We start from the raw sequence: 20770 nt of genomic DNA, 5'->3' as shown, positions 1-20770 counted from the left end.
ATCTTCACTTAACTGTATATTCAAGTGTGACTTAGATGTTGATGAGAGCCTGATTCTGAAGATAATCCACATGTTCCCAGCTATTTATTATCAAACAAAGTTGCACAGATGAAGTGCCAGATACAGCAAAGTTCAAAACAGATGCTCTAAAGATATGCTGAATCAGAAGATTTTTGTGCCCTCTGAAGCTTTTTATTAATTCCAGTTTCATGAGTGACACACCAGAGCTGTTGTGTCTGCGCACAACTACATATCGACTAAATAAAAGCTTGCACATGGGAGATGGTGTTAACTGCTGTATTCACATTGCATTGAGAGAAAGAGAACGGTGTGTATGGTCAGACAACAGATCAATACATGGTACTAAGTGGGGGGGGGGGGTCGTTGCTCTAAAAGAATTATATCCACACATTATACTTCCTCCTCCTTTAGATTAATGCAACATAAAACTCTACATGTACAAATCATTTAATTTCCTTTCATTAACCCATATTCCAAATAAACATGTTTTCACAATAACAGTCCATAAATAACTTCACAATTCTAAAGGTTCAGTGTTTTGGGTGGCACTCTGTTTCTTTCAGGATAGTCTCTCTGGACATGTGAATTGGCTTCAGTTTGGTAGGTGTCTTGTCTAAGTTAACATTCTTGCCTTCCCATATCACGTTGCTATCAATGACTTGATCAACATTAGGAGGTAAGTCTGGTGATGATAATGTGCCCATCTTGTTGGCTGCTGCTGACCTAGGTGTGTTCTTCGGTTGAGCATCCAGTATCTGGTCCACATGACATCTCCATGTCTGATCTCCAACATCCACTGTGTACATCAATGGTCCAGTTCATGTAGCTACCCTAGCGGGCTTCCACTTGTCTTCTCAGTAATCACACACTAGGACTCCTGCCCAATCTTGAAGCTCCTTGCTGGTTCATTTGGCAACTAGCTGAACTGTTTATTCTGCACTTCCCTCTACAGATCTGGTTTCAGGAGGTCTCTGCGAGATCTCAGTTTTCTGTTCATGAACAACATTGCAGGTGTTTGATTTGTCGTCGCATGAACAGAGTTCTGATACACAAAAAGGAAATTGTCCACCTTGTGCTGTAGAGAAATGTCCTCCTTGTCCATCGCTTTAATGGATCTCTTGAGGGTTTAAATAAACCCTTTAAGCTGACCCATTTAGTGCAGGGTGGTGAGGAGCTGACTTGAAATGTCTGATGCCATTTTTCTTCATGAACAGTCAAACACGATTTGTTCTGGTAAGCCGCTTCTGCCAAAGAAAGTCCTCAGTGTGGAAACAGTCTTTGCTGAGGTGGTTAACTTCATTGGTATAACATCTGGCCACTACGAATGAGCATTCACAGCAATCAGAAACATGGAGTCCATGAATGGCCCAGCAAAGTCAATATGTGCCCTTTGCCATGGTGAAGATGGCCACTCCCATGGGTGTAATGCTGCCCGTGGGGGTGCATGTTGAACTTGTTGGCATCTTTCGGCTAAGTCTACGATCTGTTTATCTATTCCCTTCTCAAACACCTTCAGATTAGCATTAAGCAGCTGTGACAGCCTTTGGTTAGCGCTACCATTTGGGCCACAGTTACCTGTTGATGTCACACTGAGAGCTTTGATTGAGTGCCAACCTGGCTGGATTTTTCTCCACCATTCACATCCAAAAACTGCTGATCCTTCACTTTGCCTACATAAATCTCTAACTGCTGTGTTTGGCCTCCTTATGTCACATTTGCCTTCAGTTTGCCTTTGGGAGATACTTTTTCACCTGTGTAGGTCTTTAACATCTCAGAGGTCTTCTCCAATGGTATCCTAGGAAATAATCTGTTGGAGTCAACCTCTGGAATTATGGGCAAAGCTGATCCTGTATCCAGCTCCATTTACAGTTTTACACCAGACACATCTATTGTGATCCAGATGATTTTGTGATCTGCTTCAGATATACCATGCAGTTCTAGGCATGACAGTTCCCCTTTGTCAGACTCTATGTTGTCTGATTCTGTTTTACATTCGGTAACTTTTTGCATTTGCTTAGTTTTGTGTTTGAGTCTTTTCACTGGGTTGTGCTTTTTGTCTGCCTCGCACAGTCTCTCTGTGTGACCTTCTCTGTGACACTCTCTGCCTACTTTTTCTTTGAACCAAGTCATTTGCATCACGGGAGGATTTGTCACATCAATAACATCTTTGGCTTTTTGTGCCATTCAAGGACATTTTGTGCATTTCACATTCTAACCTCCTTTTCTATAGTTCTGCTGCATCTTTTGCTGCAGCCTCTAACGATATTGCACTGGTTAATGCCTGTTGTAAGGTTGGGTCTCTTTTAGACAGTTTCCTCTTTTGAGTGTTTTAACATACAAACCTGTCCCTTAATGCATCAGAAAGTGTATATCTAAAGTCATAGTACTGTGAAGGTTTGCACAGTTTTGCAAAGTATTCTTTTGACTGGCTCCTTTTGTAAAATCTAAATCACTCAGGTATTACCAGCAGTTTAAGGCTCAAGTGACTTAGTAAAATTGTAAAGACTTGGTTGAATGTCTTGCTTGCTGGCTTCTCAGGAGTTATTAAGATTGAGTAAGAGACTGTACATTCTTGGGCTTATTAAGCTAAGAAGGGTAGGGGCTTCTTTTGCTCCTCCACGTTGTTCACATAATGATACAGTACAACCCTGTCGAAATATGACTCCCAGTCTTCACTGGCACTATAAAATTCATTAACTTTCCCAAATGAAGCCACTGGTGCGTTATTCTCACTTTAAATCCCACATGTCTTTTACTGTTACTATGCAGCTTTGTTAGCGTCCCTGATGGCCTTCACTCCACTGTTTAACACTCGCGGCTTTGTCCCGTAACCATGCTGTAACTGTCAGTGCAGTTCATGATATTTTCTGACATCCAGGTTCGTACTCGTCGGCAATTTGTTGTGTCTGCGCACAACTACATACATTTAACAAAAGCATGCATGCAGAAGATGGCTTTAACTGGTGAATTCAGTTTGCAATGCAAGAGAGAGAGAACAATGCACAGGCATAGACAACAGCACATGCACAGACATAGATCCATACATGGTGCTAACAGGGGAATGGAGTGGGATCGGCCATTGCTCCACGAGAAATAGATCCATACATTACAAGAGCCAACATTGGTTAATACAGGCTGAGTTGAAGAAGTCACCCATGACAGAATCATGAGGATACATTTGTAGTAAAAAGAAGCAATTTCATCTAAAACTGCACTTGGGATTGGGTGCTTAAATCTGCTGCAACAGGAAATGAGTTCAAACAGATATGAGTACCAGTTTGGGTTATCACTTCTGCATTCCAACACTTAGTTATGGCTGGGCATTGCTTAAGATACAAATCTACCTGTTCTATTGAGATACAATCGTACTAAGGCAAGTTTGAATCTGTCTGAAACTTCTCAAAAGTCTCACTAATTTAGGGATCTGCAAAAGACTAAAAAGTAATGAAGATACAGAGAACCATTATGTTCACATTAAAAAAAAATAGAATAGCATGTCAGAAGTTGAAAACTTTATTAGCTTCCATAACAGTGAATCTCAGGCATCAACCAAATGAGGAAGCTGAAACTTAGATTACATCAGTAAAGCAATCTGCCAACAACATACTGTGTAACAACTTATGTATACATCTGGAATTTGCTGGAGTAGGCCAATGTCTTGTTGTATGCAAATTTCCTACATTTCCTCAAAATCTTTTGGCCTGCAAGTTGCTGTAGGTGCACTTTGATGGCAACACAGCAGGGGCTAATTCAGAGTGGTGAACTACACAGCAAGCATGCATCTCCACGAGTGTTAAGAATCACAACAGAAACTGAAGAAAGAACAAGAAGCTAGTTAATTTGGATTGGGCAAGCTCAATATCAAATCTGGCAAAGATATTAGGAATAAAGAAAAGGAATTCTGTTCAGGCAGAAGAAGGAATAACTGAAAGGAAAAGTTTAAAAAAAGCTGTAAATTTAAAAAGCCAAAATACCCATGGTCTATGCCTGTTTTGCATATCACATGGTGCACAGGGGCGTGGGAAGTTCATTGGCAGCCATAGGCATCCATTAGTCTTAAAAGACCATGGATTTGCACCTTGGAAAGTTTCCAGGCCTGGGCAGGGTTGTATGGGAGGCCAGCAGTTGCCCATGTTGCAAGCCTCCTCTCTCCACGCCACTGATGTTGTTCAAGGGAAGGGAAAGGGCCGATACAGCTTGACACCGGTGACGTCGCAGAGCAATGTGTGGTTAAGTGCCTTGCTCAAGGACACAACACACTGCCTTAGCTGAGGCTCGAACTAGTGACCTTCAGATCATTAGACCAACGCCTTAGTGAACCTTCAGATCAGTAGACCACTTGGCCACGCGCCACACAACCATAGCAAGGTAGCCATAGGAGGGTGGGAAACTAACAGAGAACAGACAGTACAACTATATGGGTCACTTTCAAAATGACAATCAATAATTAGTCAGGTACTATTAGATTTGAATGAAGGGACTGAATGCTTGGCAGCAAAATTTGTTATGTTTTGTAACTCGAAAACATAAAATTAATTAAAAAGGAAGTATAGAGCCAGAAATAACACACCTTAGTTTTGTTTTTACTTTAATCGAGAAGCATACACATGACGTGGTCGTGTCATGATATATGCAATATACACACGCACACATAGAACTGTGCATATGTCTATATAGCTCAGTGCCTAAGACTTCTGCACAGTAATGTATTTGCCAATGTGAGGCAGAGAGCAAGCTTGTAAATCTGGCGGGAGCAAACCATCCTGGGAAAGGTAAGGGTGGAGTGCCACGGGAAGGGTGTAGGACAGGTGGTACAGAAGGAGTACTAGGGTCGGGGGGGGGGGGGGGCATGAGTGCAGACATCAGGTAAGGTCATTTGATTCCAAACAATTGCTTTACTGATCATTACAGAATGTATCTCTCATGCTTCCCACTTCCTCTCCATTCCCTTAACCTTTTCCCAACCATGATCCTCCTACTCCAATTTTAAATTGCCCCATTCAGACCTAAAGATTTAATTGCTGAGGATGATTCCTTACTCTTGTGGGGGGGGGGGGGGGTAATGTCTTTCCTGACAATAGAGGGGGAGGGGCCACTCTGCTTGGCAAGTGTGAATTGTGGCTATGAAACAATCCCATGTTCTTGGGCCTTCTCCGATGTGGTTGTAGTAGTTGACTTTAGGACAGCAAGTAATGGTTCTGACAGCTCTGGACACTTTTCTACTGGGTATCCCGAAGAGTGCATTACAAGCTTCATTGGATGATGTGAATCATAATGTGTAAGTACAGCATCTGACCTCCCCATTTTCTTTATCTTGTGAAAAGCCACCGCACACTGCTCTCTCCATTGCCATTTCTTCATGATCTGTAGTAATGAGTTCAAGGACCAGGTTTAACAAGAACCCGAATTGACAAATCCTAAAAAGGTCTACAAATGTGACACATTTTTGGTCCTGGGGCATCCACCACTACTTGAATTTTCTCAGCACACTTGGGTAAATCTTGTGTGTCAATGGTGTGGCCACAGTTAAGTGATACTTGGCTTAAAGAATTCACATTTGTCATGTTGTGCTCTGAGCCCATAAACTTTTAATATTTTTAATGCTATCTTGACATTTTGGAGATGTTCCTTGTCATCCTCACCAGTAACAATGATTAATCCAAGTAACACTGAGTGCATGGGCAGCCTTGCAGAACCTGGCCCACAGCTAACTGCAAGAGTGCAGATCCAGATGCTACTCCAAAAATAAACCTAGTATAATGATAAACCCTTTGTGAGTGTTTATGGTGAGAAACACTTTGGACTCTTCTTCCATCTACATTGTTAGGAAGTCTTCTAAGTCCACTTTGCTGAAGTGTTTAGCTCCGGAAAGGGTTGCAAAGATATCCTTTATCCTGGGGAGAGGGTATTGATTTACTTACTGTATTGGGTTAATAATGACCTTAACATCACCACAGATCCTGACAGACCTTTTCTTCTTGACTACCGATGTTGTCTATGGTCTCCATTCAACCTTGGAAAGAAGTCCTTCTGATTCCATGCGATCTAGCTCACTAGTTACTTTATCACAGATGGTATAAGAAACCAGAGGGGCTTTAAAAAAGCTTGGGTGTGGCATTTTCATTTAACACTATTTTACCCTTGATAGGTTTGCATTTTGCAATATCATCCTTAAACACTGCTGTGGCATCTTCCAGTACCTTTCTTAATTCACTTTCAGTTGACTCTGTAGCAGGGGATGTGGCATGGAAATGGTGGATAGAACTCCAATTAAGTTGTAGTTGTCATAGCCACTCACATCTCCACAATGTTGGTCCTCCTGCTTTTACCACATACAAGCCCAGTCTGGCTTATTCATTGTTGTATTTTACTGTTACGAATGTTACTCCCACAGGAATGATCTTGTCTCCAGTATAAGTTCTTAGCTAGATATCTGCAGCTTCAGTTTAGGACCTTTGAGCTATTCAAGCTCATTTTGTGCTATGACAGAAACAGCTGAGCCAGTGCCCAATTCCACTTTAATTTATTAACTGTTTGCTTGTGGTGAAGCCATATTGCTTGTCTGTTGTTGGTTTTCACAATGTTAATCTCAAGGCGACTTATTTCTCTGTCACTCTCATCATTATCAGATTTTTCATCAACAGCATGTCTATTAGTACTCTTCTTGAAACTGCAACTTGACTTTTTAATCTTTTTCTCTTCCCCGTGAAGTCCATTATTTTTGACTGCCCAACATGTTCTTTGTATGTGTCCTACTTTGTTGCATTTTGGTTAGCATTTAAACCTGCATTTGTCTGGTGTATGCAAGCCCCTGTCACAACAGTAACACGATTTATCAGGCCAGGCTGGTTTCTGCTTAGACACTACAATTTTGTTCACACTCACTTTCATTCCTAACTACAACTCAATTGCACCTCTTTCTGCTGTTTCCATTGATATATCTATTTCAGCTGCTTATTTAAATGTAAGTTGTGCTTCAGTTAGGATCCATTTTTGAAAGCTTTTTTGAAATATTCAAAAACTAAACAATCTCGCAGTCCATTAAGTCCTACACTGAACTGACAATGTCTTGCCAGTCACTTCAATTCAGCCATGTATGCTGAAATGGACTTTCCTTCCTTTTGATTCCACTTGTTAAACTTAAAGTGTCCTGTATTCAACAATGGTTTTGAATCCAATTGTTCCGGCATTACTTTCATGATATCAGCAAAGCTCATTTCAGCTGGTTTGGTTTCAGCAGGCAAACCTCTAAGCAAATTGTATACTTTCCCACCCAATGCACTCAGCAAAACTACCAGTTGGTTTTCATTTGCTTCAAAATACTACTTTGCTCCACTCAGTATACAATATCCAGTTAACTGTTGTGCAATCAAATGCATCAATCTTGGAGCTGTGCTTATCCATACTGTCCTATAAAGCAAGCAGAGCAGGGGGCTAAGCACACAGTCTTGTGGTGCACCTATGCCAATGGAGATAATGGAAGTGACGTCCTTGCCAATCCGAACTGAATGGGGTTGTCGAGTGAGAAAATCCAGGACGCAATTGCACCAGGAGTTATTGAGGCCAAGGTCTTGGACCTTATTGATTAGTTTTGAGGGGGATGGTGGTATTGAATGCCAAGGTGTAGTCAATAAAGAATATCATAATCTATGTATCTTTGCTGTTCAGGTGTTCCAGAGCTGAGTGACGAGGTAGCTAATTTCATTGAAACATTTAAGACTCTGTTGGGTATTGGCTGAGAAGGTATTTCCCCTCATGGTAATAGGTAGAACTATGGGGTATAGATTCAGAATAAGTAATTGCCCATTTAAGGAAAATAGAGGGAGGAATTTCACCTCTAAGAGGCTATAAATTTTTATAATTTTCTACCAAGGGAGCTGTGAAAGTAGAGATTCTGGATATATTCAAGTTGGAGATTGACAACAATAAAGTAGGGAATGAGCACAGTAAAGTGATACTGAGGCAAAAGTGAATTATAACCATGATATTTTTGCATAGCAGTGCCAGCAGGGTCAAATAGCCTGCACTTGCTCCTGCTTCTTAAGTCCATATGTGAAAACCCTCACCTTTCTTTATCAAGCAAATATTGAAATATTTGAACGTACTGAAGTTGTGATTCATTTAACCTCTACCAAAAATATTCAAGTGAAAAATTTGCATCTTGCTTTACCAACAATCTAGCTTAAAATATAGATCAACTGACCATCAAAGGCAGATTTTTAAAAAACCTCAGAAAAAAAGGAAACTATCTTGCTATTATTCATAGTAGTAAGTAGAGCTTATACAAGCAAAAGCTAGGTTTGAAATGGAAATTCCAACAAGAAATGTATAATAAAATCCAAACTTGAAATTTCCTCTTTGGTTGCAAAAAAAAGTGCCAATATACACCATATTCCTTTTCAGACTTGATTTTCTATAAAATTTAAATGTGGAATGAGGATGAATATTCTGGGACCAAGGAAAACTAAAACTACAGCAGTATATTTCTTCTTTAGGGCATAAAATTCAAAATTTAACTTATTAAATAACAAAGAACTACATCACTCACAACTGCCTTGAAACTCATCGCCTGGATGGGAGCATTAAGCAGGCTATTTATTCTTTCAGCACACTGTGCTCTGCTTCTGATGATGAACTGCTATGCACGAATATTCAGAACTTGCATTCAGAGGTGAAGAGCATTTCAGTATTTAAGGTGATTTTTGCTGATCCCTTCAAGAGGATGAAAGGAACGTAAAATACTCTGAGGATTTTTTCTGAACACTCAATGAATTGCAACAGAATGAACAGTAATTGCCTCCATCCTGTCTATTATATACTCTTCTCAGTCTTGTGAATGCTCATCCCAGCCCGAAACAAAGTTGTTGTAGAACATATTTTAGAATCAGGCACATTGGCAGTTTTAAGGAGGGACAGACAAAAGACCTGAGGGAAAATCATAAGTGGTGAAGAAGGGCTGGTGTACCATGGTCATAGATGTTCCTCACTTACACTGAACATTCTGCAGTCCTTCTGTGGTGGCATGTTTGTTTCCAGTTTATAAATGCTGATGGTACTCAGACTCTTAACTTTATCCTGCCCCACCTGGACATTTAATAATGATCACAGTAGCACATAGGATGATGACAAGGAGCCAACATCTATAACATATTGGTAGCAAGACAAAGCAAATTTTCTTTGTTCAGACCATTAAGGAAGGACATTAAAATCACATTTAAAGGGTTGGATTGATGTGTATCAGGTCAACTGTCCAGATGCAGTTTGGTTGTGTCCATCCACCCACCAGAGAGACTGAATGAGGCAGTGAATGGCATTATTTGCTAAGGTCCTGCCCAATACTCAGCCATTAATACTCAGAGGTATTTAAAAGCTATTCAAATAGATCTAAATAATTTAAAAATGTAAAATGTACTCAAATGACCTTGGGAGGTGGAGCGAAGTTAAGATAGCACTAAACGGCGACTCCTTTGCTTGCATCTTCAGGAACAGTTCTATTTCCATCTTTGATATCTTCAATTTTCCCTTTCAGGGTTCTTTTGAAGATCCTGACCTGGAGTTACATGACGACTTCAGTTCTTTGCAGGAATGGGACCCGTTCTTGGGGTTTCAGGACTGGCCATTGTTCGGCCTGAGAGTCCAGCCTAAGATCTCGGGGCTCCAGAGGCAGATGGATCGAGGGTCGGCGTCATGGCAGGTGACTCGTGTGTCATCAGGGGAGTTGGGATATCTGCTGTGGGCCCAAAGACCCAGGATCTTAGAGATCTTCAGGCACAGAGCTTGAAAAAAGCAATGCAACGGACTTTTAACATCGTAAACCAGCAAGTTGTTTGTCACGTCTCCCTGCTCGCTGGGGAAAAGCAGAGACACCTTCTTTTCCCTTATTAGGGAGAGAGAGAGAACCAGCGGTATGTCGTATACGGGATGAAACGCAAAGTCTTTGGGGTAACTGCAAGTCTGTGTCTTTGCTATTGCTTTGTTCACGCTGTGTGCTTGGTGGTGATACCAATGCTGGCTTTTTTTTGCCGGTGGTGGGGAGGGGGGAGATTGTTGCTCGCTACTGCTTACGCAGGAGGGAGGGGAGCTGTGGGGGGACTTTGGGGTTCTTGTGTTTACCTGTCATTCATTCTTTGGGGCACTTCTCTGTTTTTGTGGATGTTTGCAAAGAAAAAGCATTTCAGGATGTATATTGTATACATTTCTCTGACATTAAACTGGGCCTTTGAAGAATAAACTAAACACAAAATCCTTGCAAAACACTGACAATAATTTAAGTAAAATAAGTAATTCTCCTGCATGTGCTTTCTCTCACAAGACCGAGGCCCCTTCATATTAATGGGATTGCCAGAGATTGCCATTTTTATACCAGTCCTCACTGTGATTCAGCCGAGGGCCAGGTGTGAAGTGCATCCGGCCTCTGCAAAGAGGAAGTCATTGCTCTGCCATGAGACTCAGTGTGGTGGTGGAGCTGACCAGAAATATTGGTACCTAGCTCATTTTGGACTTACAGCTCCAGAACTTTAGTGCAGTCCCCTCACCTCACGTTAATAATCCATTCTCCTTCCCTAAGAATATAAAAAGCTGGTCTTGTTCAATTGTACTTGAAGCTATTCAGTAAATGATCCATGCAGCAAGAACTCTTAGACAATATTAAGTGGAAAGTAACATTCCCTTTGTACATGTCAGGCAATCAATAACACAGGCCTAACCACGTAGCACTAATATTTAATGGCGTGATGATCATAGAGTTACCCTCCATGGTCACCCTTGACAGAAACACAGTATAACCCATTATTTAAATATTGATGCTTCAACATAAGCTCAAGCAACTTCGTTCCTGGCAAACCCTTCAAATTCCTGCCCCCCCCCCACCCCCACCATCTTCAGTATGTGGCTGATGGCTGGTGGTTACCATCAGAAACATTGGTTATTAGTCATCAGGACTTGGCACAATGTCTCTATGCTCTAGATGTTGTCTGGATAGAGACATTTTTACTTGAATTAAAAACTTCAGTTATTGTTGTGAATGAGGAGGGGAGTCTTCAGTTACAAAATAACATTGATCAACTGCAGAGATGGGCAGAAAAATGGCAGATAGAATTTAAGCCTGAAAAATGTGACGCGATTCACATTGGAAATATTAATAAGGTTACCACAATGAACAATACAACCCTACAAAATTGATAGGGCTGTTAAGAATACGCATGGTGAGTCGGCCTTCATTAGTTGAGGGATTCAGTTCAAGAACCATGAAGTAATGTTGCAGCTCTCTAAACCCCTGGTTAAACCACACTTGGGGTATTGGAGTGAGGTTTCTAAAAATAGAGAGCATAGGTCAAGGGTATGAGAATTAAGGAGAAATTGAAAAAGATTTCTCCACCCTGCAGTGTTTGAAGTCAGATATGCACTGCTACAGGATGTGCTAGAGGTAGGCACTATCATTTCTTTTAAATATTGAAATAAGTAGTTAGAATGCCATGGCACAGAAGGCTGAGGCTGAATGCAGGTTTGAAGGGAACTTTTCCACACTGTATGACTCTGTCACCCCATCACACAAAATGAGGCAATCCAGATGAGCAGCAGATTCTCACTATTGAGACAAACAGAAGTTTATTTGGACCCAAATGAAAACAAGTAGCAGCTTTGCTGGCAATGGCTGTATTGTGACATTTTTCTTTGGTTAGAGTAATCGAGGTTGCCATTTCAACTTGGGTAAAGGTCTCTATTTTGTATGAGGCTGTTCAACTATACATAAAAGCCTTCCACAATACTACTTGAAAATAAGCAGCAATATTTGTCCGATGCTTTGCCTATTATCCTTCCCCCAGCCAAGACCACCAGATCCATCAGAAAGAGGTTTTGGGGGCCTAGCTGTAATGTTTGTCTGATTAACAAATAAATACAACACCTTGAAAGTACTTATTTGGCTGAAATATTTTGGGAAATGTAAAGAAAAGCATGGCACATCTATATTAATTTCTTTGCTGTTACTTTTGGAATGAATTTTCTGGAATAATTTGGTCTTCTGCAATATAGGGAGTAATCTTGAATTCCATTATTTTCTAATACTGGATGCCATTATTTGATATATAGTCCTGATATTTTGGACTGAGGCTTGTATTCAGGGAAATCATTTTAGAAAATGTCTGTTACGTGCAATGGAATGAAGCATATTCTATAAACAGAGCTGATGATACTAATTATCTGCTTTCTTTTTATGAATGTATTTTGTTGACAGAACACAGAAGGTACTCTGCTCCGTAATCAAATCAGACTTCAATCTACATTCCTTTGATGTTATTCAGATATGCACATGCAGCCACGCATTTTCCTTTTTTTAATAAGCCTAATCCTATTGTCGTGTATCAGGCTTCTTCTTCTAATCGGAATTATCCGGGTCATGATATCCCCCAGGGTCATTACCAATGCAGTTTTGGAATCTGCCTCTTCTCTATTTATCTTCTTTGATCATTCATTGCATTAGCTTCTTCTATTGCTCCCCTCCTTTTTACTCATTTGCTTCTTCCTGCTCAGTCATCCCCAGTGCTGGTTGCACAGACATTTCCTCCAACTAAATATAGGGAAGATTCATAAACTCTTTACAGGATTGTAGAAGGCTGTGCAGCCACATGAGTTTGTGATGAGTCTAAGCAACCTGTTCAGTCTTACTCCTTTCCATGTAACCCTGCAAGCTATTGTTCCTCGGATGCCCTCTGAAAGCCTTAAGTGACTATTTCCACCACCTTCAGTTTTAAATGCTAACCACTCCCTGTACACTTTTTCCTCACATTCCCCACATCTTTTTCTCATCATCTTCTTCCATATCGTCACCTGTTCCTTGAACCACCTGCTTTTGAGAATATTTTCTCTCGTTTTACTCCTTCTAAAGCCAGTTATCTTGTAAATCTCTATCAAATCTCCTCTCAATCTTCTCTGCTACAACAGGGACATCCCCCCCATCCATTCTCTAAATAAAACTTGCAGCTGAGATCATTCATTATGGAATCAATTCATTAAATCCATTCCATATCTCCTCAAAGAGTTTTATAGTCTTCTCAAAGAGTGATAATCTGATTTGAATTCAATAACCCAGTTATGGCTTAACTGGTATGTTATAGTCACCTTATCCTTCATGCTTTTGTACTTGATGCCTTTACTTACAAATCAAAGGGTCCCATATGCATTGGTAACTCTTCTCCCAATACACCAGCCACTTTTAAGAACTTAAATGCTTAAATCTAGGTTTCACTGACCCTGTGCATCCTCTAAACCAGTTTTTAGTTTATGTTTCTCCTTATCCTTCCTGCCAAAGCGAACTATTTCATGATTGCCTGTATTAAATTTCATCTGCCACTCAACAACTCAAGCTGCCAGCCTCTCTGCATTTTCTTGCAGTCTACCACTAATGTCTTCACTGTTTATCATATTTCCAAACTTGATGTCAACAACATGTTTTGAAATGTAATCCTGCACATTGAACTCATTGGAAGAGATCCTTAAGGTACACTGCCCACCTCCTTTCCGAACAAAATCCTTTACCATGATTATTTTCTTCTTTTTTTCAGTTTCTTTTTGCCCATGCCACCATTCGCTCCACTATTCTACAGTCCTCAATTTTTCAAACTAGTCTTTTATGCAGTACTTGGTCAAATGCCTTCTGGAAATCCACTTGGTAACATCTAGCATATGTTGTTTGCTAATAGCTCAGCAAAATAAATTCATTTGGATTATCTGAATCCCTTTTGTTTTTGACAGATTCCGGTGACTCCACTTTATTAACTCAAACTTCTCAAGCAACCTCTTAATCTTTCCTTGATTGGAAAGACCATGGGGAGTTTTTCAATTTACACATCCATTTCCTTCAGAACTTAGAACATAACTATTTGAATTATGGTTCACCTTTCTAATACTTCTCCACACTCTCACCCTGTGAGACATATATAAATTTTGATGGAAATCCCAACTGGATTTGGCAGTTATCTCCTGCTTGTTTTGGACTTCATCAGATAAGCTATGATATACAGAAGTACAAGATGATTTGGAGGTTAGAGACTGGTGCAAATGGTTTCTCATTCTGCCACTACACTCCCCACCATGCCCTGAGTACTGGTTTACTCAGCAGTGGGGTCAAATCCTCAATAACTCAGCAATGGACTGTTGAAATAGGAACCTAGAACCCACTGATTTTGATGGGGACATTTCTCCCACAGGAAAAGTGAAGGTAGGTGCTTCATTTATTTATTTTTATGTTTTTGACATTTGCCATCATTTTAAGGAGTTTTTTATTGTAATTGTTTTTACTGTTGAAATCTATTCAACATATAGTAAACTTATTTGTGATTTTCCAAGATCAAAAGCAAAATGTCAAATAGCAAGCAAACACAAGTGCCTACAGTGCTCAAAGTCAAGGTTACCGTCACTCTCAAAAATCTTTGTCACCGATCCACAGAAGGATGTCTCTGCTGATAAATGATGTACATGACACGTTGCTCGCTGATGATTTTGAGTCATTGTGAATTTATATTCACATCTGGACGAGACATTTGGCTGCACTGCAGTGCTCTCATAAGTGAAGGAATTTGTGAAGGGCCCTACACCTTGGTAACTTCCACCATAAGTGTACTTTGCATAAGGAAGCATTATTCTTCTGCTTCTCTGGGAAGTCTTCCCTTCTATCACTGTTACATATACTCATTCCATGCCAATGCCCCCCCCAGTAGCCACAAATTTGCTGACTATACTGTGTTCTGAGCCTTTAAGGGCTACTTCCTAAGGTCAAGAAACCATCAATGATGTACAAGATTTTGCCCTCTAACACACAACTTTGCCTGAAACAGAGTAGCATACAAAAACTGTACTAGCACTGTTGATTCAAATTTGTGATCTTTAAAGAGCTTTTTGAAAACAGTGTAAGGGAGATTAATAATGCTCGTTTTTAAACTAGAAAATTGCACTATGAATTTCTACACCAGTGAGAAATTATCTCAAAAGAAGTGCAAAGTGCACATTAACTGACAGCAGATTTGATTTCCTACTGCTCACCAAAGGATTTCCAGCACAATACCAAATAGAAAATGAATTATATACAGCAAGTGAAATAAACTCATTATATCAATAAATTTTCTGTTCTCCAGCCAGCTTGTTTTCTCTATTTCATGTCTTTTCAGACATCACTTATTCCTATGCCTCATTAGACAAGATGTGGTAACAAAAGAAAACAATATTTAGTTGAACACACTATTACTTTTCTCATGATGGGAAAGTATTCATACTCATATTAAAATAAACAGCTATAAAGTTTTTCCTTGGTAGATGCTTACCCTGATGACTTCAGGACAGGCGTAATGGGGTGAGCTGAAAAAGAAGAAACCAAAACAGTCAGTTTACCGTACGGTAGAACTAAAGGTCGTTTAATATTTCATATTAGGTGTTGAGCACTTTTCACTGACAGGAAATATTCCCTTCAAAAATGCAATTCATGCATAGGTTTGAAGATCAATACATTTGGAAATGGATGTCACAAAAAGATAGGAAAAATAGAATTTAGCACAACCTCTTACTAATAACTTTTAACTAACATATCTTCCATTAGGGAGAATCTAGTGCTGTTTTAGGTCTTCTAGAATAAATGCCTGAAAGTCCTCTTAGCTCTCACTGGTACCTTGTGTTGAGAATTAGGCAGATTTCTTTCAGGTTCCTTCCCTAACAAGAGATTCTGCAGATGCTGGAATTCTAGAGCACCACACACAAAATGCTGGAGGAACTCAGCAGATCAGGCAGCATCTGTGGAATGGAATAAACAGTTGACACTTTGGGCCGAGATGCTTTATTGGGACTCATGATGAAGCATCCTGATGAAGTGTCTCAGCCCAGAGTGTTGAATGTTTGTTCCTTTTCACTGGCATTGCCTGTGTTGAGTTCCTCAGAGCAACACACAAAAATTACCGGAGGAACTAAGCAGGTCAGGCAGCAACTGTGGCATGGAATAAAGGTTTTGGGCTGAGTCACTTCTTCAAGACTGGAAAAGAAGGGGTAAGATCTGGAATAAAAAGTGGGGGAGGGGAAGTTCCTCTAGCATTTTGGGTGCTTCACTCCTTTTCCAACATATTTATTGATCAATATGGTCTTTTGGCTGCATTTCTGACATGGTCTATCACTCTCCCTTTGGACCTTTCCTGGCGTAGAGCTAAGTTACACCTGTGGAACTTTGCCTAGTTCTGCATTTTAAAAGAAAATGTGTCTGTAATTGAGAAATATTCTATTGATTTGTATTACATTCTATTTTTAGATAGACTCCAACATTGGAAGAAAGAAGTTTTCTTGGTACCGTTTTACAAAAAAACATATAAAATACTTTGCAGATAGCATTTTGTCCCTTCTGCACTGTTTGGTCTTGTAAGTTAACTCACAAATAGAAATGATCAAAGAAGATAGCAATAAGTCAAAGGCAGCATGGTGCACTAATGCTGGCTAATAAAAGTAGTCCAGAAGCATAGACTCAAATGTTCGCTAATGGATTGGCTTCCCCACCTCATCTTGCTATTGCGGTGATAGATGTAAAGTGTTCCCTCAGCGCAAAAGAAATAACTAATGTACTTTTCAGCACTGAGGCCTGGAGTTAATTGGAGAACAAGCAGATGGTCAGTTAAGTGCTAATTACAAATTGCCTTCCCAATATACACTTAACAGCATATAATTGCTATTGAAAATCATTATGGTCGCAACAATTGAAAGTGTATTTAACTGTACATTATTACTTTAAATTAGTAAGTTAGCCATCCATTAAAACGGGTGCATTATTCAGCAGATACTACATCTGAGTTTATTTCATATTACTGACATCAGATTGGTATACTTTGTCAGAAGAAGATGTACAAATGAAACTGAAATTATTCTGTACTATTTTCTTTAATAGACTTAAATTAATGATCTGAAGATATAATAAATTCATTTCAACGTTCATTACTACCAGATGGTAAGGCACTAAACATCAGCATCTTTCACACCAGTTATTGGCTTGGACTTTGCAGTCAGCAGCAAGCTGTCCGCAGTCACCGCTGATCCCTGGAATAAATTAAAACTACCTTATTCACATGAAAAGAAGATAGCTAGATACTCTTTGTTGTGATAGGACTTTCCATGTGGTGGTGGTTGAAATATATTAGTCCACAAAACTGCAAAGAAAAGTTTTAGAGTTGGCTAGATAGATCCCCTTGGCCTAGTTGGCTGCCAAAATATTAGATACTTCTGTTGATTAAATTTAATCAAAATAAACATATTTAGAAATAATCTAATTAGCTAGGAAAATTTATATATATATACACACACACACACACACACACACACACACACACACACACACACACACACACACACACACACACACATATATATATATATACACACACATATAACTGACTTTTGGAATTCATAAAATTAAAATGCTTAAAACCCACCATTCAAAAATTTATAAAAATACGAAGATTTAGCTTAGATCCTCATAAATGTTCAACCCATGTTTTTAATTAATTTTAAGGGGCTTAAGGAATGTAACTATATTTATAAATTATTTAAACAATGTTACTTTATCAATTATTCAATCATATTCTTCATGTTTCTGATTATTAAGGGTCTTTGATAGTATCAGATTATTCTAGGATTGGTACATACGGTACATGCCAGAGAGATTCTGGTTTGTCATAGTATGTAGGCCCCACATTTCCATGAATGAACAAAATGAAACCAGGAGAGAAGAATGGAAATAGCTTTATTATTTCATTCACTATATTCAACAACCTGAGAAGCTGACCTGGAATCCAAGCAGGCACTTTGGATCCACTATAGATCAGGGGTATATGTTAGGTGAAGGATACACCATCATTTCGTCACCAGTTCTTTTCCCATCTCCTTTTCAACACAGAGAGTCCAAGCTGTGCAACATTTCCCAATCTTTTTTCCCCCTTGAGTGACTCCATTTAAACACTGGTAATATTTCTGGCCAAAAATAATGTCATCACCATGCATGGAATATATTATAAATGTATATTACAATACCTGTTTTGTTATGATTGTATTTAATCAAAATAAATGAATTTAAAAACATTTGCTGAATAGACAAATCTTTATTGTAGGCAGTCCCTCAGGACTGAGATCGACCTGCTTCTGCTCCTATTTTGTGGGTTTTGAGAAGACTGATCAGGTTACCATAGTAACTGTAGATTCTAACACAGCTGGGCAGAAGGCAGCTGACTGGTAGGTGAGTGGGTAGTTTGTAACACAGTACATTCCTCCATCTCTTACACAGGGCTCCTTTGTGCTTCTGAGGTTCTCAACAAATTTCCAAATGTTACTTCTCTAATAGTCGTGTGCATGAGGTTCCCAGAAGTCTTTAAAGAAGCTTTCAGCACATTCTTGACCTTTGCTCTCTATCTGTCTGGGAATTCCCTCCCACAACACAGCTTGGTACAGGGTGTTTGTATTGCGATCGCAAGAAAATCACCAACTGTTAGACTCCCTTTATGCACCAACTCTGACACCACTGTATACAGTCCACACCAATTCCATCTCCTCCACCAGTAAGCAACCCGCTGATGGGGTAGATTTGAAGTTCTTAATATTCAGCCGTTTCTTCCAATCGTTAAAATAAGACATTTAAAAAAAGACAATAACACCTCTGATTGGCCCCGTAGAGGCCGATGCGACTGAGCGCACTATCATCTTACTGGTTACACAACATAAAGTGTAATAGATTCAAATATTTTATTTTAGAAATTGAATTATAACATTTCCCTCCACCAACAGCTCTGACCTTTATGGGAAAAATTTATGAATACAAAATTGTTCCTCCAAAATGAATAAAATGCTACCTAATTAACTAATTAATACCAAATTAAACAAGCACTGCATGCAAGCTTGAGGTAATTCTTTAGAGTCTCATTCATACTTCTGTGCTTGAAAGTACTACTAGAAGGCCTAGATCCCCCTTCCCCATCTAAATGTACCTCACTTCCACACAGCTGCAATGTCTCAGTATTCTGTCAGCACATTGGAAACTTCCTCTGGGTGTAATTAGAGGAAGGCACCAATGCCATGGCTGAGTCTAGCTCCAAATTGAAAAAGGAGGAAGCCTACCACTGACCGTTGTGTATTCCTATTATTCAATGAAGAGCTCTCTAGAACAGACAAGGGAGTAGAAGTTTTGTCTTTGATTGTTAGCACAATAGTAGGTACACACTGTACTCTGCTTCTACAGTTCAATTCCATGGAAGTCAAAGGAACTGAGTTTGAGGAATGGAATATATTGCTTAGCCATAGATAACTGAACGAATTTCTATCCAGATGCACAGCTGTATCTTTTTTCTACAGCTTTTGCACATAGAAATTGATTATCTGAATTTTCATTATCAATGAGTGATGAGAATATTCACTTTTAAATCCAATAATCATTTATAATGATAAATAGCTTCATGCTTTGAGCAATTAATGCAGCTACCTTTCCAGAAGTTTAGTTAACAGAAAAAAGATGTTCAAATAAATTGAATTATTCAGGCATTTATCATATTGTTAAATGTTCATTTAATTATTAACATTCCAAAGAACAGCATTGTAATTTTATTGCATCCCAAAATTATCATATCACAGCAAATTCTTCACCCATTTACTGAGGCAAGTCATGATGCATGGATACTTCAACTAAATTTTACCAGATGCCATTAATCTAAAAGTGCATCTCTTAAGTGTCATCACAAACAGAAAAATCATTTTTTAATCTTATTGCCTAAACTGTGCATTATCTATTAGTGTTTTACTTGTTTTTTCATTTCCTCTTTGCTGCAGGAAATATTTTATGTTTGTGTACCGGGAGAAAGCAGTTGAGTGAGCAATACTGGACTTGGAATTCTTCAGAAATTGTTACAAGTTGAAATTCCATGGTTTGGTATGACAAAAAGAACTAAAGTCAAATTTTGAGAAAAATGGAATGTTTAGGTTCTGTTTATCAGACAGTTCAGAAATAGTCCGATAGATCTGCCTTTGTTGACTTGTTTTCTCTGATGTACACATTATAATATAGACATGCATTTATAAACCACTCCATGCACCTTAAACTTCTCACTAATTCTGAACAGGTGAAGATTGGAACTGGTGATGCTGGCTAAAGCATGGTTCAGTCAGTAGATTCTTCATGTAGTCAATCGATAATCAGTTTTCATGTATATCATTCATGGACTGATTTTAGAGTGTTGAAGGGTCTATTAGGCCAAGGGAGCTGTGGCAAAGGTAAAGAGTGTGAGGGCAAGATGGCTGAAAGCTCTCTTACTCCTAGCACAGAAGGAGCCAACCAGAGGTAAACTACAAGAAGGCAAAAGCCGGGACACACGAATGCAAGAAGTTGGAGAGGAAGAAAGGAGTCACACATACCACAGAGCAAGGTGGTAAATATACAACAAGAAAAACTTTCCACCTGTGGCAGCCTTCAGTAACATAAGGCAAAATACGTCAAATTTGAATCCCAATTTGTTTTGGGTATATGGATTTCAGTCTTACGTCAGTTAAAGAAGTTTAATTAGCTACAGTATTCGTGTCCATGTGAGGTATGGGGGGGGGGGTGGGGAAAAAGATGAGGAAAGAAAATATATCAGTTAGGTTTCAAAGAAAGATTGCTGTTCTGACATTTCAAATTGCAGATATTTGTCATAGAGTTATCCAACACAGAAATGGGCCCTTTGAAGCACCACTTCTGCACTGACCATTA

The 20770-nt window shown here is 39.3% G+C and overlaps 1 protein-coding gene across 9 annotated transcripts in view; it reads right to left on the bottom strand.

Moving 5' to 3' along the window:
- Window positions 1–20770, bottom strand: part of brsk2b (BR serine/threonine kinase 2b) — a 948417-nt gene that overhangs the window by 168679 nt on the left and 758968 nt on the right. For all 9 annotated transcript variants that reach the window (XM_073049611.1, XM_073049613.1, XM_073049614.1 and 6 more), the window contains exon 6: window positions 15339–15372. In XM_073049611.1, coding sequence (XP_072905712.1) covers window positions 15339–15372 — 34 coding nt within the window. The remainder of the gene's footprint in view (window positions 1–15338; window positions 15373–20770) is intronic.

Source organism: Hemitrygon akajei, chromosome 6, assembly GCF_048418815.1.
Source record: "Hemitrygon akajei chromosome 6, sHemAka1.3, whole genome shotgun sequence".
In the NCBI taxonomy this organism is placed as follows: Eukaryota; Metazoa; Chordata; class Chondrichthyes; order Myliobatiformes; family Dasyatidae; genus Hemitrygon; species Hemitrygon akajei.
This window is presented reverse-complemented; position numbering and strand designations above follow the sequence as displayed.